At 37.2% G+C, this 17,760-nt stretch overlaps 1 protein-coding gene across 1 annotated transcript in view; it reads right to left on the bottom strand.

Annotated features, from left to right (window-relative positions):
- MAP2 (microtubule associated protein 2) overlaps positions 1-17,760 on the bottom strand; it is a 255,906-nt gene that overhangs the window by 30,225 nt on the left and 207,921 nt on the right. The window contains exons 9-13 of the mRNA XM_081051061.1: positions 10,124-10,369; positions 4,661-8,401; positions 4,254-4,460; positions 3,949-4,083; positions 983-1,044 (exon numbers count right to left, since the gene is read on the bottom strand). Coding sequence (XP_080907187.1) covers positions 983-1,044; positions 3,949-4,083; positions 4,254-4,460; positions 4,661-8,401; positions 10,124-10,369 — 4,391 coding nt within the window. The remainder of the gene's footprint in view (positions 1-982; positions 1,045-3,948; positions 4,084-4,253; positions 4,461-4,660; positions 8,402-10,123; positions 10,370-17,760) is intronic.

Genomic DNA, 17,760 nt, shown 5'->3' with positions numbered 1-17,760 from the left:
TATTATTAATAAAACCAAATTAGAACAATAAGATATTTCAACTCATTTAGTCAATGTAGAAAAAGTCTAGAAATACCTAGTAACAATAATAAACATGGGCACTTTCATGCAGAGCAGGAGGACTTAAAAGTCAGTAGAATCTTAGTGGAGGACAATTTGACAATATGTAGCAAAAACTTTAATACAGACTGCCTCTTAAAACAAGAATTACACTACTTAGGAAATTATCCTAAGGAAATACATTGCTAAAATAACAAACATAATAAAAAATAAACATAATAAATAATAATAAATAAACATAATAAAATAACAAACATAATAAAAAAATGTGAAATAATAGAGAATTGATTAACCATATCACTGTAAATAAATAAAATGCAATGTTATGTAGTCATTAAAATGATGTACAAGAATGTTTAATTACATGGAAATCTGTTTACTGTTTAATTACAGAACTGATAGTGTTTCCATTTTTGTTATTAAACTGATAAATGTATAGAAAAAAATAAAGATTTTACATCAAAATGGTAACTGTAGTTATTTTTAGGTAAGGGGATTATGTATGTTTTTACTTATTTTTGCTCATCTACATTTCATATTCTTATTTTGTAAAAACAAATATGTGCTACGAAATATAGTTTTTATGTTGATTATAATGGTTTATCTTGAATCTATGAAAAGTAAATAATTGGGCCCCACCACTTTTGCCAGATCATCATGCTATTTCACACGTTTTGTTTTAATGCTAAAGAGGCAGCCTTAATCCCAGATCAGCTCTCACCAACTCCCATCACATGTCATTCCATAGTACATTAAGACACAGCCAGATACCACCAAGACTCATTCCGGGTGAGTGAATGATTTAAAATTACATGTAAGAGTAAACAGCTAGAGTCTAAATTATATCGAAAGTTATTAAACGCTGCCACTAATATACAAGAGAACTTCAAATGAAGAAGAAGGAAAAAGTTATTTTACTCACAGAGACTTTGTCCTTTGCCTGTTTAAACACACTGGGAGCATGAGTTGATTCACCACCTGCTGCTACGGAAAAGAGAAGACACAAACAACCCCAAACTTAGTGGCTAAAAACCACATAAATGTATTTTTCAATACCCTTTGGATTTTCAGTTGTGTCAACGGATTAATGCAAAGCAAAATTTTGCTCATATATAAATTCAAATTCAGTAAGTGAAGAAACCTGAATACCAACACTATGGCATGAGGCTCCCATTACAGTGTGTGCTAATGAATATAATAACCCAGTGTTTACCAAAGCACAGGTACGTACACCAAATACTTGTCTATTGGTTACCAATGTACTTTTAAATTGCTATTACATGAGGATAGATCCTTTAGAATGGAAGTCACAGAATAGTACTCTGAATGCTGTGGAGTTAAAGGAAAGGGGACTGACTGTTTCTTGGATTGACCTGATACAAAAGGTAGTTCACAGAGATTCCCAAACCCTCTTTCTGTAGCCATTCTCATACCTACACATATTTCTGCATTTTATATTCCAAACTGTCTTAATCAGCCAACCCCATGCCCTCTGCACCCTTTCTTTCACAACGTGAATGACACATTTGTTCGATGTGAAACGCACCACATGAGAAGTGAAGGGAAGAAAAATAGCTTGTCAAAGAGAAAACAGGAAAGGAATTTTGAATTCAGCAATATAGAACATGTTCCACACATGCACTTACTGTATGACATTATTACCACATCTGTTACTGTTGTTTCTCTTGCTGCTATTTTATACTTTCGCTTCAATTTTAAACTCTATTATCTCTAGCATATTTTCTGTTGATGACTTACCTGGCTTGACTTAAATATCTGTCATCGATTTCCTCTGTGTTGTGGAAAACTGTCTGTATTTAAAAGCTGTGCTTAGAGAATGAAAGACACAAGCTTGTTTGTTTACTCCCTCCTTAATTTTGTTTCACAAGAGAGAACTCAGGGGGAAAAAATGCTTATCCTTATAAGCACTTCGAATGGGTTTCAAAAAGGTTTCTTAAGCCATCTGCAGCTCTAGCACAAAAATAATAACCGTCTACAATATGCTACATGCTATTTAGGAGTGGTTAGTAAGCTTATTCACAGAGTCTGGAACTGATTTTTTCTTTTTTTTTTTTTTAAAGAAGCAGAGCAAATGATGCTTCCTTACTATTTCTATAAGGTATCTCAAATTTCTGTGATATATATAGTTTGCTTCAAACCAATGACACCATGTTTGTATATGCTTTCTGCTTCAGTATCTTAATATTTGAATAGAATAAGGGAAGAGCCCAAATAGTCCAAAGAGTTTACATTTTCTTTAATGAATAAATTAAAATGACAATTTAGCTCTCAGTGAGGTAAACTGAATCTGACGTGCAGGTATTTCAAACCACGTGACATTATCTCTGAAATTCTACAATCCTGATATATACTTTCATTCTTTTAGGTAGGACATAGGATATTTTTATGCCCAAATCAAGAGATTTTATCTTCCCAAGCATTTGTCTAACTAGAAGAAAAATCCCAAGTTTAATAAAAATGAACTAAGTAAGATGTGATACCAGATTTAGAGATGTCATGTTAATTCTGAACTGTTAACTTAGAGGAAGGAACTGCTCATTCAGAACCTTTATCATCAAGGTTTGTGTATAAGTATAAGCCTTCCATTTTCAAATACTGCCTTCAAGACTAGATCTTGAAGAAAAGCAAATGAAATGATTCTTATGTGATGAGCACAAATACAAAACACTTGGGATTTTTTGTGGCTATCATAAAATCATTAATTACCTTGATTTTCCTTTTCTTATAAAGGTTAATGCTGCTCTTGACGTTTAAAACCTTCTGAATATTTATAAAAAGGTACTTCTAATGTTTAATGGGAAGGAAATATTCCTTTCTGATTTAGCAATCTGATATCTTATTTTGCAGACTGCAAGAATGCCCCTTAATAAATGCTAAAACAAAATATATTGTAAATTAAGATTATCCTATTATAATTGTACATTTAAATAAATAGTCAGCACTGAAATTTAGGAATAGATTTTGCATCATAGATACCTGTATGGTTTTTATAGGATTTGTAACATGTTTCGCTCCTTCATTCCGTCACTTTTTCCAACAGCAAAGAACAAGTATATTTAAAGAAGACAAAAAATAAATAAAATAAGAAGGTAGTAAAATAGGAATAGGCCTAAGTTCTAAGAAATTTTGGGGGAAAGAGTGTTATCTTCGAATTTTGAACACTGAATAATATAGGAAAATTTAGGAGTTTGGATCCAATCCATTTAAGGAAATCCCAATAACAAAATGTCAGCTATGAGATGTAGTACAGTACATTGAAAAACCTTCATAATTTTGGATATGAGAAATAAAATCCAAAGGATTTCCAGACAATACCATTTCCTTTTTTTTTCTTTTTTTCTTTTGTGCTCCAAAGCAATTTTGCAACCACTATTTAACCTCCGATTTGCTTTTCATTTTCAATCTCAAAGTCACTATACATTCTTCGTGGTTTTCAAGAAGTTCATCAACATCAGTAACAGATCTGGCAGTAACAATATAGAAAATAGGACAAATATGTATGGCTTTAAGCATGAGGGAGATAAACAAAACAATGAGAATGCACTGTTATAGTCATCATCATCGTCTAACCAAACACACAGAAAGAAAATAGAAATCCCCAGACCGTGACACTAGAGCACAATGCCAAGATACAATCACTGTTAAGTCTGAGCATGACAAAGAAACAGATGGTCATGACTTCTTTTGCAGGAAGGGGGAAAAATAATAATGATACAAGACACTTAATAGCGAAATTGTTCATGACTGCTGAGATTCTTGAAAGAAAAACAAATGAAGAAGCTGCTACCGTAATGAGATTAAAACAACAACAACAACAACAAAAACATGTCTATGTTTGCCAGCCACATTGCAGAATTGAACAGTCACCTGTCGTTTTCCGCTTAACACAGGAGAGATGAGTTGGTCTAGTATATTTGATAGCAGGTTTTAAAATGAATTTCCTGGAAGGAGAGTGGGCCTGAACTTCTGTTTTTTTAGCAAGTTCAGCCTTCTTATAAACTGCTATGAATAAGAAAACACAAAAAGCATACCATCAGGAAAAAATAAACACTTGGAGCAAAACCAAACAAAATTTCATAAATAGTTACCATGGTTATGCAGTTCTTTTTCTACAAAAGAGTAATAATGAATTACTTCAAATACGTTTTTAAAGAAGTGATTGTTAAATGAACCTTTTTTCCTTCTCACTTCATCTCTGGAGACTGTGCTAGGTTCCTTTTTAGCTATTTTTCTTTCAGGAGTGGAAATTCTGCCTCTCCCGGTTTTAAAAGGCTTTTCTTTTCTATGTTTCTCAAGAGATGGTCTCCGAGCTTCCTTTTCAGCTTTCTCCTCTTTAGGAATAGTTTCTAACTGTTCTGTCATGATGCTCCTATCATCATCTGCGGATCAAAGCACATCATGACAACAAGAACAACAACAAAAACATTAGTAAGAAATGTACAAAATCCTTCATCTTTTTAACAAAATGCAAAATAAAGAGATAAAGGGATTTTTTTAAATGTTTAAAATGAAAAATAAAATCCATTAGGTTATCGAATTGTATTTGGGAGCAGAAAATTAGAAAAAAAAAAACGCACACCTTGAGTGTCCACCCAGAGGCTGTCAGCATCCATGATGGAGTCATCAATGGTGGTCTCGTCTTTGTAATCATCATAGGTTTCTGCCTTGTATTCTGAGAGCCCAACCTCTTCTCTGTCAGGGGAAGCCGGAGCTTCTGGGGAGCCATCCTTGGGTTGTGCCTGGGCTTCAGCTGCTTCTTCTACTTCGAGCTGTTCCTCACCAGGAGGGGACAGTCTCCTTTCCACCTCAGGCTGCTCGATGGCTGCGAAACGCACGCTGTGGGAACCCGACTCCCCTTCATCCGTTGTGGTTTGCACTACAGTGATGAAATCATCCTCAATAGTCACAACAGACTCAATTACTCCTTTGTGTTCACCTGGGCAGGTCTCCCCAGATTCCCCCCTGACACCTGTGACACCCAGGTCAGTAATCTGAAGGGTGTCTGAGCGAAAAAGCAGTTTATCGTATTCTCCTCGGGCTTCTATCTCTTCTTCCTCACTCTGAGCTTCTGCTGGTTCAGCCCCAATGCCTTCAAGCAATGGCTCTGTAGCCTCAGAGGGTGTGATAGATATACCAGGGGTCTCTTTGCTTTCTTCTTTCAGCAGCTGAATAAATTCCATCTGGACATCCGCTCTCTCATCTGGGGCTAAATCAGCCTCTGAAACAGCAGGTGCACAAGGTATTTCCACTGACAATTTGATGGCAATCTCGTCTTGAATTAGAGAAGACTCTGGGGATGTTTCCTTCTTGCCCTCATCAGGCTTCAGGGACTCCATGGTCAGACTTTCATGTTCACCGCTGGACTCGTAGGACTCTTCTTTGTCTACAGCTTCCTGGTGTACCAAGTCAGGCTTGGCCACCTTCTCCTTGATTTCTGCAGTGTCACTGACTCTGGTGCCTTCTTTCATGTGGCCAGACTCAACACCCATAAACATATCTGCATCCTGAGGTGCGGCGGATGAGGGAGTGAGAGCCTGTGTAGCTTCGAGTTTAAGCTCTGTTGCTTGTCCAGCATTTATGTTTAGCCCCGAGGCCATTTGTCCAAAGTCACTGATTTTAATATCTAATTGACCGTGGTTAGCTTTCTTTGCACTGAAATCCAGTTCTGGGTGAGCTTCCTTGGGTGGTTCTACCTCAGCTACCTCTGGCACTGAACTAAGACTTTTCTCTGCTTTCTCAGCCATGAGAAGTGATGTATCCTTTGACACTGTCAGTTCTTTGGCCAAAGCATGCTCGTAAGTTACTCCTAATCCAAATGTTTCAATGTTATCTTCTGTTTCCTTGGGCTGTTCTTTTGAATCAACATGTTCCTCACTCTTTTCTAGTACAGTATCCAGCTTCTCATTAGCTTTCCTCTCCTGATCAAACTCCCTACTCAGTCCTGATTTGTCACCAGAGACATGTGGGGACGCTTCTTTCTCAGCACTGAACTCATCTTTGACTCTTCCAGCAGCTGCCAGTTTTACTTCAATCAAGGAAAGGTCTGTGGCCAAATCTCTTCGCACTTTATCATCAGTGCCTTCATGAAAGGAACCACTCTCTCCTGATAAATTCTCACTGTCTTGAACAGGTGATGGAAGTGGGACTGTGTATTTATTGAACACACAGTAGCCCAGGTCTTCGATCTGACTGTCTGTTTTAACGATGATGTGATTTTCATCTGCGACAGGGGGCAAACCAGTACTCCTCTCCTCAACCACAGTCTCTGATGGGACGGATTTCCGCCTGGCCGCCTCCTCTGCACTCACAGAAGCTAGTCTTGACCTTGTTCCTGCCAGATCTAGCATTTCAGGCAGGTCAGGGGCCATGACAGTACCGTTTTTGTAATAATCTTTGGCTAGGAAAGGCGACTCACACAACGTTTCGACTTGAGTGCTTGGCTCTCCAGTAGCTTTTTCTCCTTCTATCTGTTCTCCTTCCTCTTTACTTTCTATTGGGAAGCAAGGGGCTTTCTCCAGTGCAGGTGTGGTGGCTGGAAGGTAATCATCCCCTTCGTCCATACTTCCACTAGTGTTGGTCAGGATATCAGAAGCCAAAGGAGAGAGATCATGCCCCCGACCAAAGTTAAATCCAAGGGCTATGGAATCCAAGCAAGACATGGGCAAATTGATTGACATGCTCCTTTGTTCTATTGCAGACCTGCCACCAAGTCCTAAACTCCTGCTTAGTGTCAAATCATCTTTATTCTTACTGTGGAGATCCCTTTTCTCCCCATACACTTTTGGATCAATAGTGAACATTCTTTCTTGAGGAGAACTAGGTTCTTCAGGTAAATCAGATGGATAACTCTTTGCAAAAGTGCTATACCCTGCTTCTTGGTCTGCAGCATTGGGCTGGGATTCTTTACCTGTCTGAAGTCCCTTGTCACCATTTTTATACATGGGAGATACAGTATCAAAAGACTTTTGGGCATTTTCTCTTGTGTCACTCAGTTCATAGTAATCACTGCCTTGCTGAATGCTTTTTGTCACTTCTTCTTTCAAGGCAGATGTTTCAAAGTACTTGGACATGCCTGATTTATCTTCGTAAAATGGCATGTCAAGCTTAGCAGATGTTGCAGCCCCAACTCCTTCAACCTTATTATTTTTGTCAGCAACTTTTTCTTCAAAAAGGTCCTCGATTGCACTCTTTTCACTTAGTGCGGCTGGTTCCTTCCTGATGTTCTCCAGTGTCACAGAGGCCATGGCTGTATTTGTAACTGTTGGCTCCAGACTTACAGGGAATGACTCCTGTTTAGATGCATTCATGGTAGGCTCTTGGCCTTTCTGTTCTTCTTCTGAGAAAGTGTGCTTTATGGAGGGCTGAATTACGCCTGTTTCTTTACCGGTCAATTTTGGGGGTTCGCTCTCTTTTGGCATGGCTTCCTTGTCAGAACTAGTTGTTTTTTCTTCAAGCTTTAGCTGAGGTTCCTTTTCAGTAAGTGTAGATTCCTGTCCACTAAGGGTGGACGTCTCTTTTTTCTGCACACTCTCTTGCTTCATTGCTCCTTTTTCTTCTCCTAAAACTTTCTCTGGGACACATTCTTCCACAATCGGAATGTGGGCAACTTTAGGTGAAATAGTTGCCTCTGAGGCTGGTGCGTCTGCCATTTTGTCAGGTTTATCCTTATGGGGCTCTTCAACTTTAGCAACGTCTTTGGCAGTCATTGGGCCACTGGTTTCAAGAGATTTTTTATCACTTAGTTGCAATAGGGCAGCAGCAAAGGGTGATACTTCTCCAACTATTTCATTCTTCATGACATCTAAAGGAAGAGTGAAGCTTCCACCCTGAAAGGGACTTGGCATGGGAGAATCAAATTGTTTCCCTTCCCATTTTGGGATATCCTCAAGTACATCTTTTTTCTTCATGGGTGTTAGGGGGCCAGGAGATATTGGAGCAACTAAACCCCACTCATCATTTTTTGCTTCCATTGGCATTTCGATGAACCAGTTCTTTTGCTCTTTGGGAGCTGGGGTTTCTGCAGGGAGACCAATACCAGGTACTACTAGGCTTGGTTCTGTCTTCTGTTTCGTGTCTTCTAGGCCGGAACCAAGAGCGTGCCCAAACAAAGTGAGTGGTGCTCTTTCTTCTTCTGCGCCTTGCATGTCCTTTTTATCAGGTGAAGTTTTAATTGTCTCAGGCTGAGAAACTAAGGCAGTATGTTTAAGGTCTTCACCAGGCTTTATCTGTTTCTGTGACTCCTTCTTGTCTAATGGCTCAGCTAAAGAGGGAGTCAATTCCTGTTGATCATGGAACTCCATCTTCGAGGCTGTAAGTAAACCTGAAGTAATTGGGTGGATTTTTAAACAAATAATAGGCAAGTGCTTTCAGGCAGTAAGCTTAAAATTATATTTTGAAATGACAAATGAATGGTAGGGTAAAAAGAAAAATTATGGAACATGCAAGCATGCTACCCATTTAAAAATATGGAAATGTCAGGATTGAGATATATTTGTACTATTGCTAAAATGAACTCCCATTGTGAATTAATGCATAGAGGAATTGTAGTAAGAGCATATTTTGAATATTTTTTCTTTTGTTTGTTTGTTCAGTCTCTCCTAAACAGTATGTGATATGTATTATAGTAGAAAAAAATTTCCATATGCCTTCTACAGATAAAAACTACGAGTTAAAGAATATTGAATAAGTAGCTAATATTAGGTACAAAGAATATATATAAACTAAAAATGAAACAAGATTGATATCTACTAAACTTTTTCATCTGTTTTCTCATTTAAAAGTGAATTGGTAGGTCATGGGCAGAAGGCCAATGAATTTATAATACGCATTAATAGCTTCAATTAGCTTGATCAACAAACAACAGGACTAATATGGGGGGCATTGAAAGGTTACTGACAATTTTTTAGAAGTCATTGAGATTAAATTTCAGGAATATAAATAAATATTTGCTATTGACTTTATATGATAAGGTCTAAGAACTGACAAGTCAATTTCCACCACATATTCAAAATTCTTAATTTGTAATCATTACTTAGTCTGTAGGACATATAAGAAAATCTGAATTATACCATTAATACTGAGAAGTCATGTGAGTAACAAAATTTAAAGAGAGTCAACTATTAAAATATCTTTCACTCCTTGGTCATGACTTTATCCCCTGGAACACAATGAAATGGTGAAGCATTCACCATTATTGGCCTTAGGGAGGCTTCACAGAAATTAAATGACTCTTTTTTATTTTTATTTGTTCACCAATCAAAAAGGCTTCAGAGTCTCACTTGTGTTTTAAGGGTAATGATATTTTAGTGTGGTCATTAGAGCTAAATGTAATTATCTAGAAAAGATTTGGGAAAAAATAAAATTTAATCATCTGTCGAGAGCAAGTGTATGGATCATCATTACCTTATATACTTGTGTGTCCTGTTGTAACAATAGAAAAGAAATACTTTATGAACTTCTAAGAAAGATTAGATGAATAAAACTCAAGAGAGATGGGGATGATCAAATGGATTGGTTGGCTGCCATGGAGAGGAAATGATATGAGAAGCATCAGCAGGAGCTTTTAAGGTAACCAAACCAGTATTCATTGAAGCATAAAATATATAGCATATTGCGGTTGCAAACAAAAAGGATTCTACCATTTAAGCCTCTTTGTGCCCAAATCCAACTCTACAGTTTGAAATAAAAGCATATGAATTGCTGTCCCCAAAATAAAAGCAAAAATAAAAACACACATGTATTAGCAATGTGACTGGCAAACATTTGAGATGGGTGGGGTAGCTCACATAGCGTCATCAGCCTGGCTGCAAAGCGTATTGTATCATGGCAAAGTAAAATGAAGAATCAGCTGCAGCCTTGGAAAACCAAGCTGCCACACAGCACCTGTGCAAGCCACACTCTGTTTATTGAGCCTAAAACAGTGGTCTTAGGATCATGACAAGACCCAGCAATGGAACAGCACTGGAAAGGCATCAGTCAGGTTGGTAAGCTGCTGGAGAGATCATTTGCAACAAAAGGCATGCAAATCCTAAGAAAGACACACCTTCCCTGGCAGAGGAAGGGGTTTTTACTTCTGCAGACACCTCCGTGACCTCTTTTACACTTTTCTCCTGCGGGGCCCCTGCTGGGGCACTGTCTTCGGGAACTACTTGAACCTCCGCACTAGACTCCGCTTGGCCCTCACTGGGGCCCTTAGGTTGGCCTGAGGCCTTGGCAGCCCCACACTCTTTCTCAGGAAAAGTGACAGGTTTCTCTTCCTCAGCCATTGGACCCTCTAGCGTTTCTTCTTCTTAGGGATGAAAAAGATGTTGACATCATGACCACAGAACAATGCACAAAAACAACAGAAATATTATTCAAGGAACACTTTCAGCTCCATGATATTGACTTCACAAGAACCTCTTTCACCATTTGGATGAGCAAATTAATATTCTAATGCAATGTACATTCGATAGTGCTTGGAAAATTACGTAAAATCTGCTAATAATGATGCCTTTTAAAATCTCATTAAAAGGCTGTTTTAAAATTTGAGAGCTGAAAGGGTTTTATTGCTCTATTACCACTTAGTGGAAATGGCAGTAAGTTGCACACATGTGGAAAGCTGGCTGGATGGAAGCAAAAGATGGTGCTGCCGGATAACAGATGGTTGCGAAAAGATAGACGCATTGATGTACTGAAAAAAACTTTTGAATTTGTTAGACATGTGCTGTTTTCTCCAATGCAAGAAGTCCCACATATGAATTTCTGATTACTTTATTTAAAACACGCACACTTCACTAAAGAACTCTGGGATTTAAAAAATCTTAGCCTCAAAATAAAATCCAATCAATTACCTTTACAGTTTTATCATGAAGTCCATCAAAACTATTTCAAATAGCATTTATTTAGTATTTCTAAGGTGATACCTAACTCACCTTATTTTACTTTCACTGAATTACAGGACATTAGAGAATATAAAAACCTTTGAAGCTTTCAAGGAGTAAATAAAATATTTTGAAAAACAAGGTTCAGGTAAAATTTCAACCTATTTAGAAAAGTCTACCTCTGGAACACAACTATTATATTACTAAAACCTCTGAAATATGGGTACTATAGTTCATCTAGGATTCTCCTTGACACTAAGAAAGAAAATGTGCATATTATCTATAAAGTCTTATTTATGCAATTCAAAACAAACCACCAAGGAAAAATAACTGAGTGAACTGAGTGGCAACTAAACTGCCAAAATATCCCCACAAAAGATGTATATCACATGCAAAAAATGTTAACAATTAAAATGTAAAAAAACAAACTTATGAAGGCCATGAATTATCTTGTTCATTTGTTTCTCATTTACACTTCAAATGCCAGTAAAATAAATCTGATTTTATTACTTAAGAAACTAGCTGTTTTATAGTCCTGCAAAGGGAAGATTCTTATAAAATTCCTGTGAACAATTATGCATTGTTTAAATGGCCTTGTGAGAAAGACTACAGATAAAAAGGATTTATTTTTTTTTGAGAAATATTAAAATGCTTGGGGATGGTGAGGTGCAAGAGAACTACTTCGTCTATTTCCTCACATTAGCAATCAGACACTTTCATTTTTGTAATTTAGTTATGTAAGTAACATTTTTAAAATGCTGATTCTAATTTATAAGGCAATTTTTATAATGCCATAGAATTAGATTTTGATTATAGCTAAGAAACTTTTAATATAGCTGCTTTATTAATGTCACCTTATTGGATGAAGTCTAATCAACTGAATTTACATGTTTTCCAAATCCATGTCACTTTTTATTCTTCCATTTTCTCATTTTGTATAAATCATGTTTATTTCCACTATACCTGTTTTTATTCAAAATTTCACATTTTTCTTAATTGTTTCAATTTCACACTGCACTCAATATAGGTTATATTTCTCTATCTGAGTGTCTGAGTCATTGGTGCTCTTTGTTTTCCAAAAGACCCAGAAAGAAGTTGATTTGCATGAACATAGTGGGTGAGGTTAATCTCCATTGCCTTGGAACGATCTAACCTTACAGTAAGTACTGTCCCATATAAAATAAACTCTTTACTTAAGTAAGTTATGTTTGTCTATTGAAAATAATCTCTTCACCTAAGCAAAAACTATTTAGCTCTAATTGTTTTTTTCTTTTCAAAACTACCTAGTGAGAGTGAGATAAATTGTAGCCCACCACTCATTTCTTTGATCCTCACTGTAGCCAATTATACCCTAGGGTCTTCCATCATTAAAAGGCTGGAATGGCCTTAGCCCAGTTCTACTAATGTGGGCCCAGATTTAGTCACCTGGAAGAGCCTCTGGAGTGTCTGTGAACAATTAAATGATTTGGAGAAATACATTTATTCTGCCTTAAACTGATTCTTCAATTTTTCTCTTTTAAAGACCTATCATATTAACATAGCACTGAAAAGAAGGTGAATTCTACTTATGTCTGGCCCTAGGGATATATATCTAAGGAAGAAGAAATGACATTCAGGGTCATCTACTTAGGTTTGTGTAAGAGAATATATTCTTCTGCAACTGATTTATTTGCAGGGAGCAGAAAGGAATCGTGCTTTGATTAAACTTTTCTTGCTTCTTCCCCCTCCACCCATCCTCCCCACTTTTATTTTGCTTTATTTTCAGAAGTAACTATACAGAAAAAGGAAGTTCTCAACATGTTTCAACTAAGGCTTCTTTATTATATAAACTGCTAAGGCATTTGGATGGATATAAGCTATATAGGGACTTCATTTTCATATGGAAAAAACAGGCTGCTATCCCTCTCACCCCGTACATGAAGGTGCACTTAGTATGATGCATGTGGTCCAAGCCGCAGGCTGGGGAGGAGGAGCAAAAGGGGACCATGCTTGGTTCACCTTTCTCCTGGCCTAAGTGGGCCTCTGCACTCTGTGCTGGGACACTGGGGAGCACATTACAGGTAGTCCATTGTGAGCTGAACAAAGGATGCTCATAATACTCCTCATCGGAATTGGAAGGGTCATCATCAGGCACAGACACCGAGATGGAGGGGACTAGGAGTCTACGCCTCTCCCCGCTGGTGGCCGTTTCGTGGCTGGGGAACCTGTGTAGAGGACCCACTTGATCCTCAGCCCCTTCATCTACAAACAGACACACAGGAAGAAATTGCAGGGAGAACTGGACAAGACAGACACAAGATCAGACAGAGGAGACAACACCTGCACGAGGATACAGAGGGCCACAGAAGCAGCACAGCAGGATGCAGCATTAGCAAGACCAAGCTGATGAAGGATGGGAGACAGTGCATGTTTCACGCTTCAGTAGCCACTGACTTGAAACTATCCCTTAAGTAACCTCGCCATCGATCTAAATGAATCAAACTACCCATTTCCCTCCAACAAGTCAGAATAACCACGGGAACACTGGCATAGAAACAAAGCATTACAAAACAAATGCATTATTTGGAAGAAATTCAAGTAGATTAATTCTTCTCATGCTTATATCGATATATTTATAAGATAAAAAAAACGAAAGTTGTTAAGATCTGATATCTCTATGATTATGGGGGGAAATAGTCCGGTTGGAAGCAGAGCCTTAATTATCTAGGACGCTCACATAGTTAGCGTTATGGTTAACTGAATTTTTAGTTAACAACTTTAACCAGAAAGTAATGTTTAATTTCAATCTGAAGAAAAATCTACAATGCATTATTTTTCTTTCCTACCTTGCTAAGAAAAACACAGTCAGCATAGCTCTCTCTTTGGAGCCTAACTCTTAGGCTAGGGACATTCTTTTAAACAGTGGTTCATATTTGCATTAAACTGAAAGTATATGGTTTTAAGAAAGTCCCTAGTAATATAAAATGTTTCCTTCTGTTTTGCTTCCCTTCTCAAAGCTCATGTAACTGACAATTTCTACCTAGTTGACTTAGGATTCATCAAGACTTGATGCAGTTTCATTTACTGGCTCTTGGCTGTTTTTGTATTTCAACCCCCTCATTACATATTTCTCACTGAAATGCTAAAGGAACTGCTCTCATTTCTGCCCTTTCCTGTGTCTTGGCTTAGAAATCAGCATTATTTAAATACATTTCCTTAAATCCACAATGGTAGATCAGTCTGCTTACCATTTGGATGCTTGTATATTTGAATGAATTTCAAGGATGATGACAATGAACAATATTTGGCTTCTGATAAGGTACAGACACTATCTTTCAGGCTTATGTGTCAGATTGCTAAGTTTGCAAGTCTTATGTATAGAGAGAATGCTTATATAGAGAATAATTTTATTTACTTATATAAAGAATAATTTTAAAATTTCATAATTCCCAATAAGAACGTCTGTATAGTTTTTATTCCTTTCAAAGTTTAAGCACACAGAATTATCACATTTATTTGAAAATGCACTATATTTTAAGGCAGTAACTTATTTTCAGCAACCAAGTGCTGACAACTAGAAATAAGTCTGAAATCATAAGAATACTAAAATAACACTTGGTAGAAAGAATACTTTTAACCTTTTGAGCACATTATTTACTGATTGTTTCATGGAAGTTGTTTCTGGATGGATATTCAGAACTTTCTCAGCCACAATGCTTATAATATCATGAGATGCCAAAAGCCTAAAATTATATTTGATATTCTTAGTTCAACTCGGCACGATTTCTCAGCTGAGCGGATAAATGGCTGAAATCTGGCCTACAACACTGGCTGAATCATAAGTCCTGGGCTTGTCACGTGTCCCAGCCATTCAGATTTCCTCCAGTGACTCTCTGAGGCTACAAACTTCCCACGCATGCAAGTTACCTCTGAAACTTCTAATCTGTTCAACAGATGGTAAGAACAATCAACAAATGAAAATGGCGTATTCACCTTTCTGCTTTTCAGCATTTATTTTCTGGGAAGTAGAGCCAACAATAGTACAAAACTAAAATATTTACAGCTGAGAGCTGGTAGTTGAAAGCCACTACTCTTTGGATGTTTCAACCTTTTGAAGATTTTGACCTCCCCTTTCTTGTTTCTGTTGCTCTCTTTGAAAGTGTCAAAACGTGCAAACAACCCAGAGTCTTGCTTCAGATCTCTAACATTTCAAAGAAACAGTGTTTTGTATTCTGAAAACGTTGACTCTAATCAGAGAGTAAGAGCAACGACAACTTTAAGGGCTGCAATGGGAAAGTAGTTTCTCTGTAGTGTTTGTCTGGCCCTGAGCCAGGCAACTTCAGAAAGAACGTCTGGCAAAGTCCAGGCCTCTCTTGGTACCGTGAGCTGTATGTATTCTAAGTCCCTGTTTAAGACACGAGAGCTTGAAATCCATCCGCTGTGCAAGTCCCAGAGATGGGCTGGGGCAGTGATGCTTAGAGGACCATGGCCAGCTACATTCAAACAGTGCACTTGGTCCTAATGATAATGACAAAAGACAGTAGGTCCTCATTTACTATAGAATTATGTGCATCAGATGCTCTTGGTTCATACCTGATGGAGGTGGGATACAGGATAATCATAAATAAAGGAATTATTTATTTGGGAGTGATTTGAAAAGAAGGAAACTAATCCAGTAGCTTGTAACAAAAACAAAACTCTCATGGGAATATCACTTCATTTTCGTAGTCCCTAAGAACCAAATCAGAAAGAGACAGCTTTAGGGATGCAGCGTTGCAGGGACTTAGATTTGGATTTGAATTCTGGATAAGCCATAAACGAGCCATGACTTCCTGGGCAAGAAGGAGAAGTGAATACCATCTCTCTCTGTGGGTTGTTGGGAAGATTAAATGAGAAGATACCTGAGAAAGTGCTAAGCTCAGTATTGGACTCCACACGTTAACATCTTTCAACATACTCAGGCACTGTCATGTACCTCTGCTTTCTTTTCATTTGACACATCAAAGCTAGATTTGAGAGACTTATGAAAAAGGAAATTCATTTCAACACAGGTAATTTTGATGTTTAAGGTCAGGATTGAATGCCTCCTTTTAATATAAGTTCACATGCTTTTGGGGATACTTCTTTTGCCACAAAATATTTCATTTCATTTAATAACGTGATATGTGAAAGAACAGGGTAGCCTTTAGCCTTATATGAACCTTGCTTGGAGTTTTACATAGCTCTTTTTCATAATGATAAACTTCAAAAGTGAAGTTTACCTGATTTCAGTGGAGGAATACATGTTTCCTAATTTGCTTTCATACAAACTCTTTTTAAAAAAAGCATTTGAAAATTTATGTTGGGTTAAAGTAAGGTTTGCCATGCAAAACCCAAACATGATATGTCAGCCCCTTTTGGAATAAATGAGTAGTAATTTTCCTGAGAGATTGACTCTCATGAGGGGTCTGTGTCTCAGTGATTGTCGTCTGTCCTGGCATCACATCTTCTGCCTCAAAGCCAATGGCTGAAGGAGGCTGGCTCCACGTACATTGTTCTCCAACATCTCTAAACCCTTCCCATTCTACAGGCTTTTGACTGAGGACTCCTGGGATTGCCAACTGGATTTGCTGCCCCCAAATGCTATGGAGGGAAAACTGCTTTCAGATTAGCAATTATAATGTTTCCACATGATTGACACAGGAAAACACCACTCAACCCTAGAATTCTGGAAGGAGCCTAAGAGGACAGAAAGATTCCTGGTTCTTTTTTCTGATAATTCCTTTATTCTTGCCCGGGCTTTCAAATTCTACCGGTTCAGTCCAAATGACAACTATTATGGTTAGGCCAAAAAGAAAAAGGAGATTAATTTGAAAACATCACAACTTGTACAATATTAGTTTACTGTACTGAGGTTTCCTTTCCAACTGTGCTACTTGTTTAATTTTGTCATCAAAATCCCTTTAAATGTTTCTCAGAATAAGCACATATTCAGGTGATTGTTAATATTATATGGATTATAATGGAAGAATATTCATAAATGATATAATTAACATCTTAAACTATTTTTAGTGGAAGCTTTCAAACATCCACTCTGGGAAAATAAACAGCTTCTAAAATGTCCAATATTTAATAAAAAGTAAGCATATCCTCAAAACCATCGAACTACTCAATTTAATCCAAGAGCTTTTACATTTGTACAAAAGGACTAGGCTGTGGCAGTCACTGTGCTTTTAGATTACAGCTGGTTTGAGGGTGGATCGAGGAAGGTAAAAGAAAATCTTTGGATGAAAAAAATCCACCTGTTCCAGGGACCTGTTATGAGCAGTACATTAATGGAATTTTGGCTGGGACTTTATAAACCAATTGTTTTGAAAAACTGAAAAGCTGTATCCTATCAAATAAATGTCATTAATTTATTTTCTGATACAATGAACTTTAAAAAAGTCATACATACACTAAAAGTGGTTTAAAATAAAAGACGGGATGGTTTTATTGTCTAGACTGTGAAAGATACATATTGAGGTAAGGATATTATTTGACCTTTTAAATAAATGAGGTAGACTTTATAAAATACTTACTTTTTTGTATAACTCAAAAAATGGTTATCCTTTTAAAAGGAAATCATTAGGTCTTTGTATAGTTCAATGCTTTTTTTGAAAAATAAAATCAATAAAAATACAAGCTTGGTTTGAAAAATGTTAAGAATACAATATTTTCGAATTGCTTTCAACAGAAAGTACTAAGTTGACATTTTCTTTGAATATACTGAAACAGCTTTGGGAAAGCAATCTGAAAATATCAAAGAAGGTTACTCTGGAAAGTGACACCTAAGATACCAAAATGTCAAAGTGATTCT

This window comes from Rhinolophus hipposideros (assembly GCF_964194185.1).
Source record: "Rhinolophus hipposideros genome assembly, chromosome: 6".
Taxonomy (NCBI): Eukaryota; Metazoa; Chordata; class Mammalia; order Chiroptera; family Rhinolophidae; genus Rhinolophus; species Rhinolophus hipposideros.
The sequence above is the reverse complement of the archived record's forward strand: the minus strand, read 5'-3'. Positions and strand labels throughout refer to the sequence as shown.